General features: G+C 32.4%; 1 protein-coding gene across 5 annotated transcripts in view; it reads right to left on the bottom strand.

Annotated features, from left to right (window-relative positions):
• LOC148606712 (leupaxin-like) overlaps window positions 1-20,278 on the bottom strand; it is a 42,835-nt gene extending 22,557 nt beyond the window's left edge. The window contains exon 1 of one of the 5 annotated variants that reach the window (XM_088546449.1): window positions 20,224-20,278. In XM_088546449.1, the coding sequence (XP_088402575.1) occupies window positions 20,224-20,257 (34 nt within the window). In that variant the 5' untranslated portion in view covers window positions 20,258-20,278. Of the gene's footprint in view, window positions 1-671; window positions 863-9,271; window positions 9,300-12,358; window positions 12,533-14,976; window positions 15,230-20,223 lie in introns of those variants that run through there. The other 4 variants (XM_088546452.1, XM_088546450.1, XM_088546451.1 and 1 more) reach the window with 4 other exon arrangements.
• Between the last annotated feature and the right edge of the window lie 324 nt (window positions 20,279-20,602).

Raw genomic sequence — 20,602 nt, 5'->3', positions numbered from 1 at the left:
TATGATAACAATGATTCAAAGTTACCAAGTATGATACACACTACATTTTTTAATGTGTATCAGTTTTGTTACTAAATATAGAATTTTGCAACTGAATTAAAAAAAAGGGGGAAGCATTTTTAGCCATTGCATTGCCTTGAAAATGTTTTCCAAAAAACTAATAAGGCATAGTGAATAAGCTTTTCAGTTTTCACCTGTCATAATTGTAAGCTTAGATCAAAGATAGACATACATTCAATTTCAATTTTGTACAGACTACCTTTTTCAGAAACAGAAAGTATATACATGTAGAATTGTAGATACAATGTACATATAGTCCAATGTATTAGAAATAAATTATGAGATAGAAATCCTTAATTGTATAAAACTTGACATCATTACAATAACTACATTATGACTCATTAGATAAATATGTTAAATTGACACAATTATACTTGTGGTGATCACAAAACAAAGTTTGAAACAGTTGAAAAAACTTGATCAGTATGTAGAATACTGTACTAGAATTTCAATTCGGTTGTCACTAACCTAGCTCGGAGACAAAATAATGTTTAAATGTTTGAACCCTTTACCTACAAAAAAGATTCATAACTTAGAAACTGCCTAAAATGTTTAATCAATATTCAACATATCATTTTCAATATTAACTTCAAATAAGATAAAATACTTAATTTCTCTCTTTGGAAGTCGTGGTGACAGTTTGACAAATTTCAGCATATCTAATAGATCCGCACAAATAAAATCCACATTTAAAAATAATGTGTTCCAGTCAAAACAATCTCCTTTAAAATGGTAATTGTGACCAATTCATATTCAGTCAATGATAATGATATCCCACTCAAAATTGATAATTGAAAGGCTCAAGTATGTCATATCAAATGCATTCTATCTTCCGGTCCTCCATACTTTAAACATAATGAGTCTTTTCTCTACACATGCTTTTTGTAAGTAGCTGGACATTTAAATTTTAACTTAAGTTTATTTAAATTCCTATCAAAACTTTACACAATAGTCTTTTCTTTTCATGTAAAGTGCATTTACATGTACTTTATTGTACCAACTGCAGATGCATATACAAATGTCGCATTTTTCAGTATCTCAGTCTCAATTCTTTCCTCTGATAAAAAAAGTTCTTATTTAAAGCTTTTTGAATATTTATTCTAACAACAGATAGCCATTACCAAAGCATGAATTTTTCAAATACTTCCACAAATGATTTTTTCTATATCAGTTTCACTTTCCAGTAACAACACCACACCTAACTCCAAAGGTTACATAATTTATCACCAAGTTCGCAAACTTCCAAATCCACCTTTATTCTTTTATGTAGTCCCAAACATTTGGTCAATCAATTTATATATATGAGTAAGTGAAATTGTCGTTTAAATGTCACATCCCACAATACCAAAATGTCATATTCCGGTCACTAATGACAAAAGATGTGAATACCACAAGTTTCCATTCGTTGCTCTACAAAACACCAGCTTACTACAACAAAAGGCTTTATCTCCAACTCTAGGTAACCAATTTCCTTGAATCAAAGAAATGATTTAGAGGTTTTTATCTTTGTGTCTTTGCTGTTTTTTCTTTCTCCTTGATCTTTATCAATCCTTTCTTTTCTTGTATCATAAGAAAATTATCTGACAAAGTTACTTTCTCTTGGATTGGTTCCAAGACTTCTGACTTTCTGGACAAGATTATGCCTTGATGTTACGATATTAATTAATTCTACTCCTACAAGTTGTCGTTACAGACAAAGCAATGGTTCTCCAAAGGAAGATTATAGACATCATTACACAAAACTGTAGAAAATGTACATGTAGTGCTAGAGGATAAATCAAAGTTGTAATCCTACATGTACATGTAGTGCAAGGTACTTTAAAGTCATCATTTCAGACAAACAGGTACATGTATAGTAGTATTATATATGTACTACCATTACTAGTCACAATAAAGAAGTCACTACCGACATAAAAATCGTACATGTAGTTGATTATATTGAGTTGCATGTAAATAAAGGTGTCATCATTAAAAACATACATGTAGATATTAGTACCAATATATAACAGTAAGAAGATTAATGTGTTATTTCTAAATGTGCTATTGTTCATATACATTGTAGTACAAAGTATAAGCTAATTGTCAGTGGTCATAGAGAACAAGACCCTTAGCTTTTTTTTATTAGAAAAATTTCAATTTCAGGAAATTCATCCCTTATCCATATTTTTGTGCAAAATGGAGATCTCAGGTGGCTATAATTTTTTTTTAAAAATCAACCTAACAACCATAATTTTTTCAGCAGGTAACAGTTAACACCTATTTTTTATGGCCTATAATAACTGGCAAGTAATACAGAGAGCTGCAATACATGAACAGAACTTCAAATTGATTATACATGTGATAGTTATTATCATTAAAGGTTACACATAGGCTACATGTACTGAGTTCTTCTACAATAATGAATGGTCTGCAGGAATTTACATGTACATGTGCATGAATGCCACAATTTATAGCTATTTTTAGAACTATATAAGTGCTGAATTGATTTCATGATTGAAACAAAGTAAATAAACTATTTTTGATACTTAATTAGTATATGCATCAAGTGTGATGTGAAGTTCCCCAATTGAGCCCCATATTTACAGAATGTAAATGCAAGTACCTAATAAAACCCAACTACTATCACTGACCTGATTAGTATATGCATGTACAAACAATATATAATATGATCACATCTGTATGTTGTGTTTCATCTACATTTTCTAATTAAAACTCTCTTAATTTGTTTATTATAGTTTCATAAACAACAATCAAATATGCAATACAGCCAAGGGAAATAACTCTCACAATAAAAAGCTGAAATCTATAGATCACATATTTTGTACAGAACAAAGTTTCTCATTGTGTACACAGTTTACTAGTGATATTTTCTGCATAGATTCAAAGGAATGGCATGCCTGGTGTAAATCTCCCCTTCTAAAATTTGGTCCTGAAATCCCGATTCATACCCCAACTAAAAGAGGAATCAAAAGACGAATAAACTAAAGATTGGGTGTTAATGGATAAAATACACATGTAAGTACACCTCTGGGTTGCTATGGACAGCACTGATGGATGTTGCTTGAAATTTGAAAATTTATTTTATGTTATCTAGATTCTAAAAAAAAAACAAAAAAAAAAAAATCCCATGTAGACTTGGAGTGAAACACCAACCAAATACGGGAAGAGACAATGTAGCTCTCCAACCCAGACACACTAAAGCAGAGAAGCATCAGAGATTATCACCAGATTCTACAACTTAGAACACTCAGACCATAAGATGTAATTAAAAGGAGGGTCAAAAACATCAGTGTTATAACTATGTATTATCAAAGATTGATACTTTCATGAATTTTATCTCAGCTGCATATAGCTATAAAGAGGACAAAATGTTTAAATACATATGACATGTAAGAAGAAATTTTAGTGTAGGGCTTTTGATTTATGCCCAATTATGATGCATTGACATATCTTATTTTAAGCAGTCTTCGAAACTGGGACCAGCCCACCAGCCAATGCTAGTAAAAATAGGGGTGGGCTTGCAGAAATTTTGCTTCTAAGCCAATGTATCCTATGTAAAATTCTTTTCAGATTAAGGGTAGGGCTTGCTGTCTGAAATTTAGACTGCAAAGACTATCTAAGTGTGCTGACAATCTTTATACATTCCAGCTGGACATAAATTCGTGCAAGAGTTGCTGTCTGTCTGTATGTTCAACTGATGATATCTTATTAGACCTACTTCAGCATTGAGTCTTAACCACATTAAATAGTACCCTTGATGTTATAACAAAATACAGTTTTGGAATCAACACAGGACTGAAAGTTGGACAAAATCATAAAATTAATTTTAGCTTAATTCAGTACAGTTTTCGATTAGATATTTGGTGAAAATCATAAAGAGAAATATCACATATATGTACAACAAACAAATAAATTACCAATTCAAATATACATTCATTTAATGAGCCTGATATGGTGGTCTGAGGGGGTCAAACATTCTGGCCTTAATTTGGCATCGGGTCCAGTCTTTAATCTCAATTTAGTGCTAAAATAGGATAATGTATTTAAAGGTTAATTCATGAGTTCTGACCCTGGTAAACAAGTACTGAATTTATCATATGGATAACTTCAGAGAAGACAGCTCTGGATGAAAACATAATCACCTGTCTTTCTACAAGGTTTCAAGACATACAGTACATGTAACTAGTTAACAATATATTGCACATAATTCTTTGAAAAAGTTAGTGATGTGGAGTTCCAAAAGATTTCAGAAAAGTACGCCATAATATTAACTATCCAACAATCAAATTCAGCATGCAAAACTTAGAAATGAGACATTGCTTGGGCTTAATTTCACTTGCTACAAATTAGTACATGTAACAGGATATGGGAATTCCAGATACATGTACCTATGAGTTTATAAATCAATATTTTCATCATGTAATTTTATCAATATTTTATCTTTGGAATGTTCTATGAACTATTATATATCTTCCATGCCAAAGAAACAGATGAATTATTAAAAAAAAGCTTAGTGGAGCCCAGCATGATACAACCATAGTGGTCGAACCCTGAACAGTTGCTACAAGTGTGGACATAATACCAGTTTTTTTACATGTTTGAGCATAAAACTTAGAATTCATTATGGACACAAAAATGGCTTGGACACAAAATAGCACAAAACTTGAAATTCAATTAAAAATATTCAAAATCATTGATTTTTTGGGGTGTGACCCTTTTAACCCCTTATAAATTGAAAACCCTAAAGATATCAGAAATCTCATTGAAAAATGCAGTGAAAGATTTTTATAAGGAATCCAATAAAAAAATTCAAAATCAGACCAAAAAAAAAAAGTTGATTCTTTTGGGTGTGGCCCCTTTGACCCCTTTAAACCCAAACACTGAAAAATACAGGCACAGATTTCCATTAAGTATCTGATAAAAATATTTCGAAATAGGAGTAAAAATAAATAATAGTAAATTTATTGTCTGAACATCAGGAAAATGCATGTTTTTTTTTGGCCCCTAATTTCTAAAGTTCAATTCTTTACCCCCAAAATCAATCCAGGTCTAACCATTGTGGTATAGAATATTGTGAAACAGTATCATTCCTGAGCTTTTACTGGACACAGGCAACTACAGCACCATACCAACATACCAGTTTTAGTCCTAAAATATGCCATCGGCACTTTAAACTTTTAAAACAGGTTTGTTTGTTTTGTTTGTTGGGGATTAACGCCCAAGCAGCAATATTTCAGCTATATTCAGGTGATGAATATGAAGTGGATGATAAAATGAACATGAAATAATAATGAAATGAAAAATGGGATGGGACACAAGGATCATGGGGTCGAGAAATTTTGATTGCCACTGGAAATGGGGAGAGGTGGGTAGGGTCGGGCAATTTAGCCTCCTGTGGCAGAGCCCTATGGTTCCTACTCTGGAAGAATACCACAGTAGGGTTCTTTAACGTGCGAGGAACAATATTTCTTATTTTAACACAGTGAAACCCCAAACCCATATTTTAATTTAACATCAATTTAATTGTATTTTGAATCTTGGTAAACCTAACACCTATTTGAAACGAACAAATCTTGAAGGCCAAAAGAAGTTCGGTTTGTAATATCTTACAGTACAAAACCTCAGGTAGGAAAGATGACTCATCTATTGCTGCAAATCCAGCAGCTTAAAAAGCAGTATTTTTTTTTTAAAAAGGCTATAGGAAAAAGCAGCAACAATTTTTAAATTATATAATAAATAGACAGACACATTAAATACAGTACTTCATTTAGGAATCCAAGGAGTGTTCATATTGAACAATTTTATCTCAAGCATCTGTAATTTTAATGTTATCACCTAAAAATACCAGTATTCCATTATTCTTGAAGTGCATATGTACCCTAAAGCATTGAGTAGCTTTTATCATAAATCCGATATTTTCTAGCTGTTAAAAGCCTTAAAAATTCTCCCACTCTTTTCTACACAATAAGAGCTGATAACTTTTTTTTCACTTACTTGTGTATTAAACTTGTAAGCAATTTCGGAACCTTATGGTTGGACAATTTTCAAAACTTGGTTTTGAAAGTAAAAGATTTGGAAAACTATTTGCATTTTCACTCCTATGCCTTATAATGCCAAGATTGTTTTTTTTTAAGTTGAATTATCTCCCTTTTAAAACATCTTGGCTTCGTGCAAATAACTACATATAATGATAACAAAACTTACTTCAAGTCTATCATTATCTTTGACACAGAAAAATTATGTTCTAACCCTCCTACACAACTTAACTAGTTATAACTACTGTGAGAGGAACAGCTTTCTCCTTCAACAATTAAGAGATCAGAGCATGCAATAAAGCTTTTTTCATTTTGCAGTAAATTTAAAGGCTGATATCATGCAATATGGTTGAAATATACTTGATGTGGGAAAATATCAGCCTGCTCGACAGAATATGAAGTTTTTAGCTTGTTGGTTATGCTCACTTGCTCCAAAACATGATATCGCATCTAGCATGCTGATTTTCTTCTACCAATCAATTCACCAAAAACTAACATATACAAATCTGTAGTGATATGTGAATAAATGATAGACATCGTATCAACCATTCTGAATTCCTTGCAAAGGTTGATAATCCATAAAAATTAAACCCTACTCAAATAAACTAGTTATTATCTGTAATTTTGCATGGCTAAGCCAAGACTTTACTATAGTGTTCCAGTGGTTATGCCACTTTTCAATACCGTACATAAATCAGTAGCAGATCTATAGGTGAAGGGGAGTGGTTGAACCCTCACCTTTTGTAAAGTTTCGACGATTCTACCCGAACTTCTGGTAAAAATGACCAATCAAAGCCTATAGTCCCCCCCTTTTCAAAACTCTGGTTACACCATAGTACATTTTATACATATGAACCACCTAACACCAACAAAACTTGACCAGATAACCAATACTCACAGAACCTGGTTAAATAGCCATTTTGATAACAAGCATGCCTACCAAAATCTGCCATAAAACACATAACGCAAACACAACCAAAACTAAATGTCCAGTAAATAGTACCCAATTAAAAGACTGCACAAACTGCTCTCAGGCTTTTTACATTTTTATAAATCTACTCTTCATTGATATTTCACCCTTAGCACAAGTGAATGACCAAGATTTAATAGTGAAAATTATTATATCTCCAACCAAGAGAATTCTCTCAAGAGAGATTACTGCTGACTTCAGCCATTAGGTATCTTTACCTTTTTAATCCAAAACAAACATTTGTGATCATTCAAAATGTCATTAAAAGGTCACCAGAGTACATATGATTAAGGGGAAAGCTTTTTAATGATAAAAACAAAACAAACTTTCAAATGGTTAAATTAGGCAACTGCTGGTGAGACAATGACCCAATTATGTATTGCAGCAACAAGGGATAGGCACTAACTTTTCTTGCTTTGTAGCCTACAGTGCTTTCTGGTAAGTAAATAACTTATTTACTTTTCAGAAAGCACTGTAGGCTACAAAGCAAGAAAAGTTATATATGTATATACATGCATGCTGATAAATTTGCGATCCGAAAAGAAAAAACAGTATTGAGATTTAGTCTTACGCAAAAGTGACTAATGGGTTGAAAATCCTGGCTAAATCCCTGATAAGGTATTCTAATCATCAAAATTATTTTAAGTCCTTTCCTTATGACTACTAAAATGTTAAGAATTAATTTGGTAGTCCAAAGGACAACCGTTTAAAATTTCAAGGGACTCGCCTCTTGTATTAACTAAGTACAGGACTACCAGACCACCACTACTTACCAGAATATGAAGCAAATATCAAAAAATGTCGTCTAAAACTGAAGTCAATTAAAATATACAGCACAACACTATTATATCCAAACACTGAAACAATTACTAGAGTCAGACACTAAATCAAAACAGACAACTGTCCAAAACAGCTAAAGAACCAATTATATAACAATACTATTGAAAATAGACAGAACAGACAGTATATTGATTCTACAAAGTCACAATCTTGTACAATACCAATATAATGGAATTTCAATAAAATAAAAATCAGTTGCTCTTTGGCACTCCTTCTTCAAGTTTGTGGAGGCATTTTCGCAATGAAGTAGACAAGTTTTTGGTGAATCACTCATCAAAGAACTTTACAATTATCTACTAAAACATATTTCTTCCCTTCTCTCATCAATTAGAGTAACTAATCTAAAAATAGGATGATAGCTCCTGTTATGCCATCAAAAGCAATTACGCTAATTAAAGATTCAATTATTAGACAGAACTGGTGCATCTGTGTACTTCCATCCTGCAGAAGGTGCATTAACAAAGACGGATGATGCAGCAAGCAGAGACATGTGGTTGTGTATTGCACTACATGTCAACCTGTGAAGGATACATGTATATGAGACACTGGATTGTAGTGATATCAATTTTCATGAAAGACCTGTGGATTTTAGTGCAGTGATAATGCAATTCTGAAAAAATAAATTGCACTTATTTTGCATGAAACTTAACAGAAAATGTCTGCTTAATTTAGAATATGCCCTGAAAAAAAATTACCACATACATTATGTACTTTGAACTTTAATTGTCTATGGAAGAAAATACATGCAGGGGTTGAACATTTTTTTGGGAAGACCCGAGCCCTTGACTTTTTCATCTTTTGTACACTTAGCCCGAACAATGTTGTGTCAAGTCCCAATCGATATAAATGCAATTTTGTTATCTGATATTCTTATTGTATAATTCTATGTTTGCAGGGAAGAAGACACAGTGTCAATTGATTCTGTCTCCAGGTCTGATGCCTTGTCATCAGCTTTCCATTTCCGTGCTTTTTTAATAGTTTGTTTGTTTGTTTATTGGGGTTTAATGCCCAAGCAGCAATATTTCAGTTATATTGAGGTGATGAACATGAAAGGAATGATATAAAATAAACATGAAATGATGATGATGAAATGAAAAAAGGGATGGGACACAAGGATAATAGGGTCGACAAAGTTTGATTGCAACAAGATAATAGGAAGGGATGGGTAGGGTTGGGCAATTTAGCCTCCTGTGGCGGAGTGCAAAGGTTCCTCCTCCTATTGAATACCACAGCAGGGTTTTTTAACATGCGAGGAACGTGGCATCTTTCCCAACACGGTGCACCACTATGGTTTGCAGTCAGGTTTTCCATATTATAGCCTGACAACCCTAGTATGTAAATTGCCAGGGGTACCCCATTCCACTACCTGGGGCACACATCCCAGTTGTTCTGTGGGCAGAGCGCCTAGCCCCGGTTAGGTTTCTGAGCACTATTTAGACGCCTTTTACGACAAGCTTAGCGCTGCTGCAGGCCTATTCTTTTGACACCTGCACCTGCACTGGGCTTTTTATCATGAAATTGTAATTGAGCAATGATAATTTCCTCAAAAGTTTATCAACGAAATTTGATATTTATCATTCCAAGGCTTGATCAATAAAATATGTAGTATGTCAAAAAATATGTCTGATCAAGCGCAGGTGTGATTTAGACTTGAGAATGACTAATCAATAGATTGATGTAGCAAATACTCATTCTAAAAATAAAGTTTTAACTATTTATAGGTCAGAGAATAGATCGAGAAACATGGTCCAAATAATGACAACAAAATCTTTCAAAAAAGAATTTTTATTTTTTTACATTTGCCATGCACCTCGGACTTATTTCATTGAAAAACAGCAAGTCAGAGCAATTTTTTTAGTCCCGGGCGTCGGCTTTAGGAATTATCAACCCCTGACATATTCACAACATGTATATGCCTTCACTATTGCAAAATAAAAGATACACTTATTGATACCAGTTTATGGCTCTATTAGTAAGGCAAATTCCAGCTTTCAAATGAAATAAGACTTGTTGGGACTTCAGATCAGCACTAATTTGAACCCTTGAAAGAACAAAACGGCCATTAGATGGAAAATAATTTGAACACCTGGTCACCATACTGACCATTGTCCTTGCAGACCCTAGTCAAAAATAATATACAGTTGTATAAAAGCATAATCATGATACCCCTCAAATTTTATCTGATTTACACTATACAAAATCTGAAAAAGACTGAACATAAAAAAGACCCCCTTCAATACATATATCTAAATACAAAATATTGCGCCAAAAATCATTCAATTTCTCAAAGCTTTTTTAACCATATGATATTTGGATAAATGGAGAGCAATATACCATATTTCCAAAAAAAAAAAGCGCAAGTATTAAGGTCTGTAAGAATCAGGGTGAAATAAAGTATAAAAATCCCATTTGACCAGACCTATTTGTTACATCAGAATCAAGGGGAAAAGACAACATTTTCCATATCATTTTGGTAAATTGAGGTATAATTTCATTGAAATGTACTGGAAATGAATAATTCAAGGGCAGATAACTCTGTAAAAACCTCATTTTTCAAACATTCTGTTGAAAAAATTCTGATCAAATTTAGTGATGCAGAAATCAAACTATGGACCTTTCAAATAGAGAAAGCTTCCATAGGTGGATTTGTGGGGTTTTGACATGCATGTTTCTAATTTTTTTTTCTCTTTTGCCTGATTCGTACAAAAGCTTTCACTGAAATATTCTGCAATATCATATCTATATGTACAATGTACACTGTATTATCCATTGTCAACCTGGCAAGTGACCCTAGTAAAAATATTTCATAGGTCACAGATTCTCAATGTTTCTTTTAATCCAAAAAAATACAAGTACATGTATGTAGATATACAGGTACTAATGTCATATATGCACAAATGTACGTGTAAAAGCTTTAGGCTTTAAACAGAGAAGCACAAATATGTATAATATCTTAATGATATGTGAAAAAACTTTTAACACAGTTCTCGTATAGTTTAGATACATTAGGAGATTATGTGAAGTTTAGTAAGTCTCTGCAAATATTTTGTGAGAGACAAACTATTCACAGCTTTCAACTATCCACCTACAATGACATGTACATGTATGCATTAGTATTACTAAACCAGCTAAACACTAAAACTTCTAGATATAATTACAAAATAATACTTTGTATGTACATGTAATACAAACATGATTTTAACATGCCAACAAAAAAATTGGAAATTTGTGAAATTGGAAGTAAATATACAATAAACAAATACGGCATTAATGGAACAATGTAATGGTGAAAAAAGGGGGAAGGTGAAATGTTCACACTGGCCAAAAGCTTCATTTTAGATTTTGCTGGAAAGTGATCTTCAGCAACAATTTATGGGACTAAACAACTGAGCAAATTTCAAAAAAAAATTGTTAGAACATTCTCATGTTATCATCTGGTAACTGTTGGGGGCAGACAGACAAATGGATGTACACACAATTTTTCAAAGGATATCACATAATACCTGTCAACTTCATATGGCAGGGCATCAAAAATAAACAACGGTGAAATCAGTTATAATAAAATAAGACATCTGATTTAAATTAAATTGTTAAAAAAAAATATCTTGAAGAATTAACACTTGTCTCACTGCAAATATCATATACTAGTATATCTACAGATAAGCAATAAAGATGCCAAAATTTGTTGAAATTTGTTTAACAGTTTACAGGAACTTGCATGGACAAATACATGAGTTTGATTCCTATATGTATATATACATGTACAGCATGTACACCCTGCTTGAACAGGGTAAAGATAACCAAGCAAAAAGAAGTACTTTCTCCCCAAACAACTTTGTGGTAAAAGCATGAAATTTCTTAAAATATTTCAAAGCCTTTGTGTCATGTGTAAAGACAGTGATACTAAATAACAAGTTCTTCAACAGATGGATATATAAAAATTTTAAGCCTTTAACACTCAATTGAATCTGATCTTGGGTTCTGATCAACATTGTAAGCAGCATTAGGAATTGCTCTGACATCGTTGCATGGGTAAAGCTTGCAGAGTGAAAATATCACTCAGGCTGAGTGAAGAAGAATAACAACTAATCTGCGGTTTATTCCACATGGAAGGAAGCCAAGGCGATTAACAGACAGACAGTGCCTATTAAAATCCCAAACTGTTTCACAGAAATCATTAAATGTTCTACAACAAATATGCAAATTATATAATCTTGCAGAAAAATCTGTGCCAAGTTTTTAAGTCAGCATTTCTATGGTAAAAGGAGTAGTTCTATTCTCTACAAATTCTCAAAATTCCATCAATCACATCTATATTTAATACTGATTCATATAAACATGAAGAAATTGAACCTAAAAAAAGAAATATCTTTCATTCATGTACCATGTGCAACTTATCAAAGGCATTCTCAATGATAACAGTGCAGTGTTGAGATGGCCTTGTTTTACATACCTCCTAACAAATCATGCAATAGCAACATGTTGCATCAGTCCTCAATAAACCACTACAGTATATTACAATATGAACAAGATGTTGCCTCAGTCCTCCACAAACCTCTACAGTACATGTATACAACAATATGAACAAGATGTTGCATCAGTCCAGCACAAACCTCTACAGTACATTACAATATGAACATGATGTTGCATCAGTCCTACACAAACCCCTACAGTATATAAATATGATATAAAGGCATTACAAATCATATACTGAACCAAACCAAACCATGCAAAAATTTCCCTAATTTTAAAATGACCTTCTCATGTTTATCTAGCGAGTGAACTGAGTAAACTTTCAGTACAATGTACATAGTAAGATGTATCCAATCAGACAGAGATCAACATTCCAGAGATACCTGGCAATTATAACAATTAATGAGAGAGGAGTTGGATGTTTATAGGGGTAACATCAACACTACCATCACCACCTGTTTATAGGGGTAACATCAATACTTCAATCATCACTTTTATAGGGGTAACATCAATACTTCCATCACCACCTTTTATTGGGGTAACACCAATACTTCCATCACCACCTGTTTAACATGCAAAATTAGAATAATAAATTTGTCAAATAATCAAGAAGTTTAGTAATGTCTTTTAATTTCTTTGCCATGTATTGAAAATTTCATTCCAGTTTTATAGCAACATAACTTTCTCTACTAGAAAAAAAAGGATTGTCATCCAAGTTTATCAACAAAACCTTGTTTAAGGATGTATCATATTTCTCTACATGTATCTACGGATATGAAACTACCATAAGAGATACGTGTATGTACCTCAAGCAGTATAAAAATTAAAAAACACCAAAACACATTAACACATAACTACACTGATTTACCATTAATACTTAAAAAAAAAGAATTTTGCTTTTTTTGTGCTGAATCCATACATGTTCATGTACATATACCTGCAAAATTTCATTAATGTTATACATATAAATATATATACACATGTATATACCTGACGGTATGCAGCACACCTGTTCAACAGGTACACAAATTCTATGATGTTATATTAGCATAAATATTTAGTCAATTTCTTATTCTACAGTCCATTCAGAGATAGTTAACATAAATCACATTGCTAGAATAATTTCTCCAATATCTCAATTGTTACATTTTTTAGGAATGTGTATTAAACTAGAGGCTCTACATTGCTCACTTGAAAAACTTGAAATCATACGGTCATATCATTTAATCATTTAAACAAAAGGTTCAGAGAGTTGTCTTACATCATCTCCACCATCCAATGAACCACCTAAGCCATCTAAAAGCAGAGATAAAAGCCAAGATATGTTTCCCAATAGGATTTCATTGTAACTTTTGAGTGGCTACAGCCATACCTTGAGCCACTTGAGGCACACAAAAAGTAGACTGCAGAGGACATTGAAGTTGTTCAACCTATTAAGGTTCAAAACAATAGCCTCTGTGGATTCAGAGGAGTTGATTGCCAAAAAATGCTCAAATGAGCTATGCTGGGCATCTTGTTTAATCAAGTGGAACCAAAATTTTATTACATGTTAAAGATGTCCCTCTCAGTATTTCTGTAAAGTCTGATTACCATTTTGATTAGTAAAAGCACGAGACTTTGCATGTTTATTGTACAGTGTACTGACTGACCTCACTACATGTAACTTGTAAGTACAATAACATGTACATTGTACATGTACATTTTTTGTACATTGTACAAACACATACATTGTATATCAGACCCACATGGTAAATATATTTAAAGCCTGGTATATACATACAGCACAGCAAGAAACAAAACAGCAATTAAACACCAATTTGCATATTAGTCATACAGAAAAAATAGCAGATTCTGGTATGCCATAATATTGGGTCATAACAGATAAAGGCAGGAAATTCAATCAGTTTAATCTAGATAAAAGAAAACATCTCTGTATTCTATTTAACAGAGATTAATAGGGTCTTGTCAGTTATAATCAAGATTCAATATATACATAGAGAGGATTCAATGTAACAAGAATGTGTTTACAATGCTAATTCATATCATACAAAGAAAAGGAACAAAAAAAGGGGGCATGGATGTGTGTTGTTTTTTTTAACACAAGTGAAGTGCTAGATTTAATTTTGTATTATACATGTAAGTTACCAATACACTGAATTTGAGTAAAACCAAAATAATATTAGATACATGTATTTAGAATTTAACATGAATTTGTCAACTAAATCATAACACAGGTCAAGGTACCAGTCCCTACAGATCCCTTTAAATGGTAATATTTTTTGACAAACATAAAATATTGATTGATTAATTGTGACTTCCAAATCATATTGAAAAAAAAAACAACAAACAAACAAATAAGAAAGGTTAAATAAAATGTAACTCTACTAATCTGTTAGATTTCATATATAGGAGACCAGAAGAGAAATGCAAAGCAATATTCACAACAAATATAAATAAAACACATCAACTGTAAATTGTACATGTATTTTGGACATGTATCATATACTAAGTATAAATCTTTAATCTAAATCTTCAATTAAACAATAAACAATAATACATTTTTAATAATAATAATATTACATAAAAACAACATCCTACCTATTTCCATCATTTTCACTCCACAAAATTTAAGTCTTAACACCTGTGAGAGATGCAATTTAAAATTCCTTCACCAATCTTCCAAAAATAGCTCCCCAATGTTGTTAAGTTTTGTGAAAATTCACTTTAATTGCACAACTCTACAAGGTAGTTATTGAAATGGATACCTCCCAGCTGTAGTAGAAATCTAGTTTCTGACAGAGGCTTTATCTATCTAAACAAGCGTTCATTTCGCTGTCAGTTTCACAGGTACAGGGATGTGTAAACTTAGCATGCATCATGCTAATAAATAATAATTCATCATAACATAAATGTATCTGTGTACTGTCTAACCAAAAATATGAGGTTGGCCTTAAACCATGGTCTGGAAGACACTTTAAAAATATAACATTTTTGGTATTAATATCTTCATTTTTGTACATCATTCAATACTCTAACAAGTGGCAAGAACTCCTGATCTTCTTTTCTACGTCAAATAGTTTACATGTTGCTATTTTTTATGTTACTCAACTAGTTGATTTTTATTTTGTAAGCCATTTTAATTTGATGAAACATACACATATATTTGCAACTGAAATCTTCCCTAATCTTCTGAAGATACTTAAATATATTTTAATTTTACACTACTTGTACTTGCAGAATTATTTGATAATCTTATGGGTCAATGACCAGGTCAAAGTGAAAATAAGATAAAATAAAGAACCCAAAAGAGTATTGCTGACAAGCAGCTGCAATGGGTAACTTTCGCAAGCTTAAGACCATATTTATTCATTTATTTAAATTTTCTATTTAAAAGGGGGTTTGACACTTGCAATGATATTGCCCGCCTCCAAATGACCCTTGGACTACAACATATACATATAAATGTCTCCCTTTTATAAATTTTATATTCCCTCCACCCAATCTATCCATTTAACATTAATTTCTCAGATATATGTATGATAAATTGTAATGTTATCAATTAATTAAACTTAAATGTCTTCAGTACATGCAATGGATAACAAATAAAAATATAGACCAAATCTCATTGAAAACATGTACATTCTATGCAACTAGGAGAAAAAAAAAACAATAATAATTTTGTTCAAAGTCCATGTTTTTTACTTGATCAGTCAACGTAAGTTCAATAGTGATACTAAAATTAACTGAATTTCCTAGCTTTTGTTCTCTTGTACTAGATATAAGTTAACATTACTGAACTTATGCCACTAGTCTTATGTCCCAGACAAGTAGATTTCAATTCCAACTAGTATTTTCTTTCTTTTGCCACTGGTCCAATTGAACTAGTTGAAAAAAGATGCCCTATTTTTCTAATTTTTCTTATGATGCTACCTCATCTTTGGAGAATGGATTGTAATTGGCAATTTATTTATATTGTAAACAAACAACTGCAGTCTTGTCTTGTAAATTAAATTATAAACCTCTTAAAATGTCTTATTTTTCAGACTAGTAAAAGATTTTGTCTACTAGTCCTGTGCCACCTGTAGACTTGTTGCTTAAAAAATATTTGGTACAGCCTGTAAGTTAACAACCTCAAAATTTACATGTAAAAAAATGTAGATATACCATTGACTTTATGTGTTTGTAACTGAAGAAGCTAATACGGTGTACGCATTGACATAAATCAGTGAGCGCTGTGAGCTTTACCATACATGTACCGTCTGTGTGAGACTCATAAAAATAATAAAGGACATTTCAAAAGGGGGGTTGACCCGCATGAAAATGTTTGCTTCGCAAATGCAATATTTTTATTTATTTCAAAGAGATCTATTCACTGATAGTCAATTTATTGTCTAGACATAAGGGAAATGCAAATTTCTGACCCTCCTTTTTTGCCATAATTTCTAAAATGTCCAAATACTATCCCAGTCTGACCATTTTGGTATAGAATATTGTTTAACAATATTACAGACATTCCTATGCTTTAACTAGAGTTACATGTACCATCAATCTAAATTTTAGTTTCTCCACTCTTCACAGTGGAGTCACTATTTTCCTCCATTGTGTCTTCACTAAATTATAAACTGGGATAAAATTGCTTCATTCCAATACTTTTCTTTCATTTTTTGGTATATACAAATGTACATTTTGTAACTCAACTGAGAATTATCAAATATACATGTATATTGCCATGAAAACAAAAGAATTAAATTACAAGCATATTTCAAAATGATGACTCCATTGTGTTGGGTGGAAACACTGTGATTCCACTCAAATAGTCTCTACTGTAAAGAAATCAAAATTACTGTTGACAGTTATGTAGTTTAATTCTATGAAATGCTTGTTTTTGGTCCTTTAAGGCCCTACTTCTTAAACGGTTGGGGCAATAACCCAAAAAATCAATAACAATCTTCTTTATATGGTAAGAAACCTTGCTGTAAAAATTAATAAAGATCAACCAACTATTGGTAAATAATATTCAAGTTACAAGTATTGGATGAAAACCAAGTGTCTATGAACAACAATGTGAAGGGCACAGACACTGACGACAGCACTATACATGTACTATTATATGACTGCACAAAATGTAGCTAACAAAATACATGTACAATGTAGAAAGGCTGCTTGAATTATCTCCCTTACATCCTTGTATTATGTAAAATTTGCAGTTTTTGAAACCAAATTTTTCAATTTCTGCAAACTTGAGAATTAATACATTTGTACACATGTATTTCTTTTGCCAATTTGACTCTTTATGAACCAAATTCCTGAAGTTTAGAAGCTCCCAGGTCAATGACCTCCAAACTTCTTTAGGGACTCCTGAAAATCACAACAAGGGAGTCCCAAGAATTTGTGAAAATTCCAAATCAAAAAGCCAAAATCTAGTCTGGCAGTCATCTCTTTACAGGCTTGAATTAATCCTTGATCCATATATGAGATTGAGTCTACTGATAGGATATAGTTGTTCCATTACTGTAAATGAACTAATTTTCGTGGTGTACTAATTTTTGCTATTTTCACGGTGGACAGAAAATGTGAAACATAGTACCCACAGAATATCTTTTTTAAATATATTTTGCTAAGCAATTTTTATGAAACTACAAAAATTAATGCCAGCAAACATGTTCACTTAAGAGAATCTGCAAAAATTAATATGTTTACAGTATTTCTTATTCACTTGCACTGACCTTTACATGTACATGTACATGATGTAACTACAATTGATAATTTCAAAGAATTACATACAATGTACATGTATTGTAAAAACAAGACCCAAGTTTTCTCTCACCTTTGCAGCCATTTTTAATTTATTATTGGATTCTAAAATGTTGGTTAGGGGTTACACAGAACTGTTTCATTATACCAAACAGAAGGAAGTTTGAAGAGTCATATGAAATTTGCACTTCATATTCATGTCCATGCACATGTACTGTACAATGTATAATAAGACAATAATATTAAAAAAAACACATCCGTGTATATTTGTCATGTTCAGAGACATACATTTGTATTCCAATTATGACTAGTTTATTTTTCATGGCAAAGAAGTTCAAAATGGTAATATAATGCAGGATTTGAATTTAGGTGAATGTTGATGTATTTGTTTGATGTACATGTAAATACATGTACATGACTACAATATTTCATACCAAACATGATGACTTGTCATTCAGAATAACCAACTTTACTTTCATCTCTGGCAACATCCCTTTAGCACCTGCGAATGGAGTGTTCATATCACAACTCATATGTTATGCAAGAGCTTGCCAAAACTATGCAGACTTTTTGTATTGCGCTAGAACTCTAACAAATAGGCTTCTGGAACAGGGTTATGGTGCTACAAGACTGAAGTCATCACTACAAATGTTTTATGTCATCATTATGAACTCGTGGATCGTTATGGTGTATCCATTTGCACCATGAAAACTGATTTATTCAACGGGCCATAGTTTTCCTTTCCTCATTTGTCTACCCCGGACTTGACTTTTCAATAAGCAACTTGGCGGGTGTTTCTAAAAAAGCAGAGGACGCTTACCCTAACGGTGAACCTGGTCCATGCTCACAGTTTTTAATGGAGTCTGAGTTGCTCAATTGCTTTTGTTACTTTGTACACGTATGTATGATATTAGCTACTTTATGTTCTTTGTTGTGTATGACTGTTTTCCATGTCTGGTCTTTGTCCCTGGATTACATTCTTTTGATTACCGCTATAACCTTAGTTCCCTTAATTACTCTTTAATACTAATTTTTAATTCAAAGAAATGTGAATATTCAATGATCTCCCCTGCAGTCTTCACAGTTAAGTTTTTACAAAAATTGGAAGTCCGAATGATTTTTCAGTGGCCTAAAAAAAAACTTGAAATTATATGAAAACATTTTTTTTAAAGTCCTAAATCATCTGAATCTATGTCTAGTAATAAGAATATCCTGTTAAAATGAAATTATGTAACAAAAACATCTCATTGGATTCAGACTATTTAGATATGCCTAAGAGCCCAAAAAATAAACAGAACACTACAACACTCTAAAATATTTGGAAGTCCATTGGGCTTCCTAAGAACATAATTTTAAGGGCCCGAGGCAGATCTTAGGGGCCTGGGCCACTGGGCTCCTGGCTAAATTCGAAGACTGCCCCTGTCTATAGCTATTGTACCTGTAACTATTTACCATTAACAGAGAAACAATATACTGGTCTGAATTCAGAAAGAAATGCTCTGCTCAGTGGGCAATGCCAATGCCTACTCCATATCATTCGGGAGCAAAGCTTGCTATGAAATGTGTAGAAATTTGTCTAAAAATTCATCATACTGACACTTGAGAAACTTTTGTCCAAGCAAAACACTACATTGGGATACATTAAAGCTTCAGAAATAGTAAAATTCCAGGATAGAAAAGACGTTTAAAAGACATCTATGCTAATTATACGAATATCTGGAATGCCCTTTGCTGTCTCACACTTATTACTGATGAAATATTCTTAAAAGACTTGGCAAAATGATAAATGGTATTATGATAAAGTCTATTTTGATGAAATTTTGAAAAGGAAACCTGATATTTTTGCTTGGGACTTCGCTTGCACTTAAGGTCATTGCCTAACTCATATTAAATCATGACTGCTTTTTGCTTGTCATGTCTCACAGAGTTATTGTGAGAGAGGTTTGCACATTTTGGGGCATGTCTATACGACTACACGTCTACAGCTTTGACAATTCGAAATTTTGCCAAATCCCTGTGAATTATTGTCCAGTGGAAACAAAATAGGCATATTTCTGAAATAAGAAATATATTTTTCCCCAATTTACCTACCTAAATCTGCCATAACCCTCGTGTAACTTTGCATCAACTGCACCTTTCAACTGGTAGGATCGACACTTGTGGGACTTCCGGTTTACTAAGTGGTCAAGTATTTTGGCGATCGACAATCCTTTACGCCTCTTACGAATTAATGGATACTTAAAATTAAAGTAATTGGTCAGGCTGCACTTATGTTTGCATTTTAAGCATCTATATACAAATATATAACTTCATCTTCTCGACATAAAGTTCAGCAACACTTTCCATTCTTTTGCTAAATTGGCATTTCCGGTTCTTCGGAAAGTCTTATTACCAGAAAAAAGTTTTATCAAAAGCACTTCAAGGCTTTAACACAACGGACATGAAATTAAAAAAAAAATCATTTTTTTAC

This window comes from Perna viridis, chromosome 9 (assembly GCF_037379345.1).
Source record: "Perna viridis isolate PV_CMFRI_1.1 ecotype Kerala chromosome 9, ASM3737934v1, whole genome shotgun sequence".
Lineage (NCBI taxonomy): Eukaryota > Metazoa > Mollusca > Bivalvia > Mytilida > Mytilidae > Perna > Perna viridis.
The sequence above is the reverse complement of the archived record's forward strand: the minus strand, read 5'-3'. Positions and strand labels throughout refer to the sequence as shown.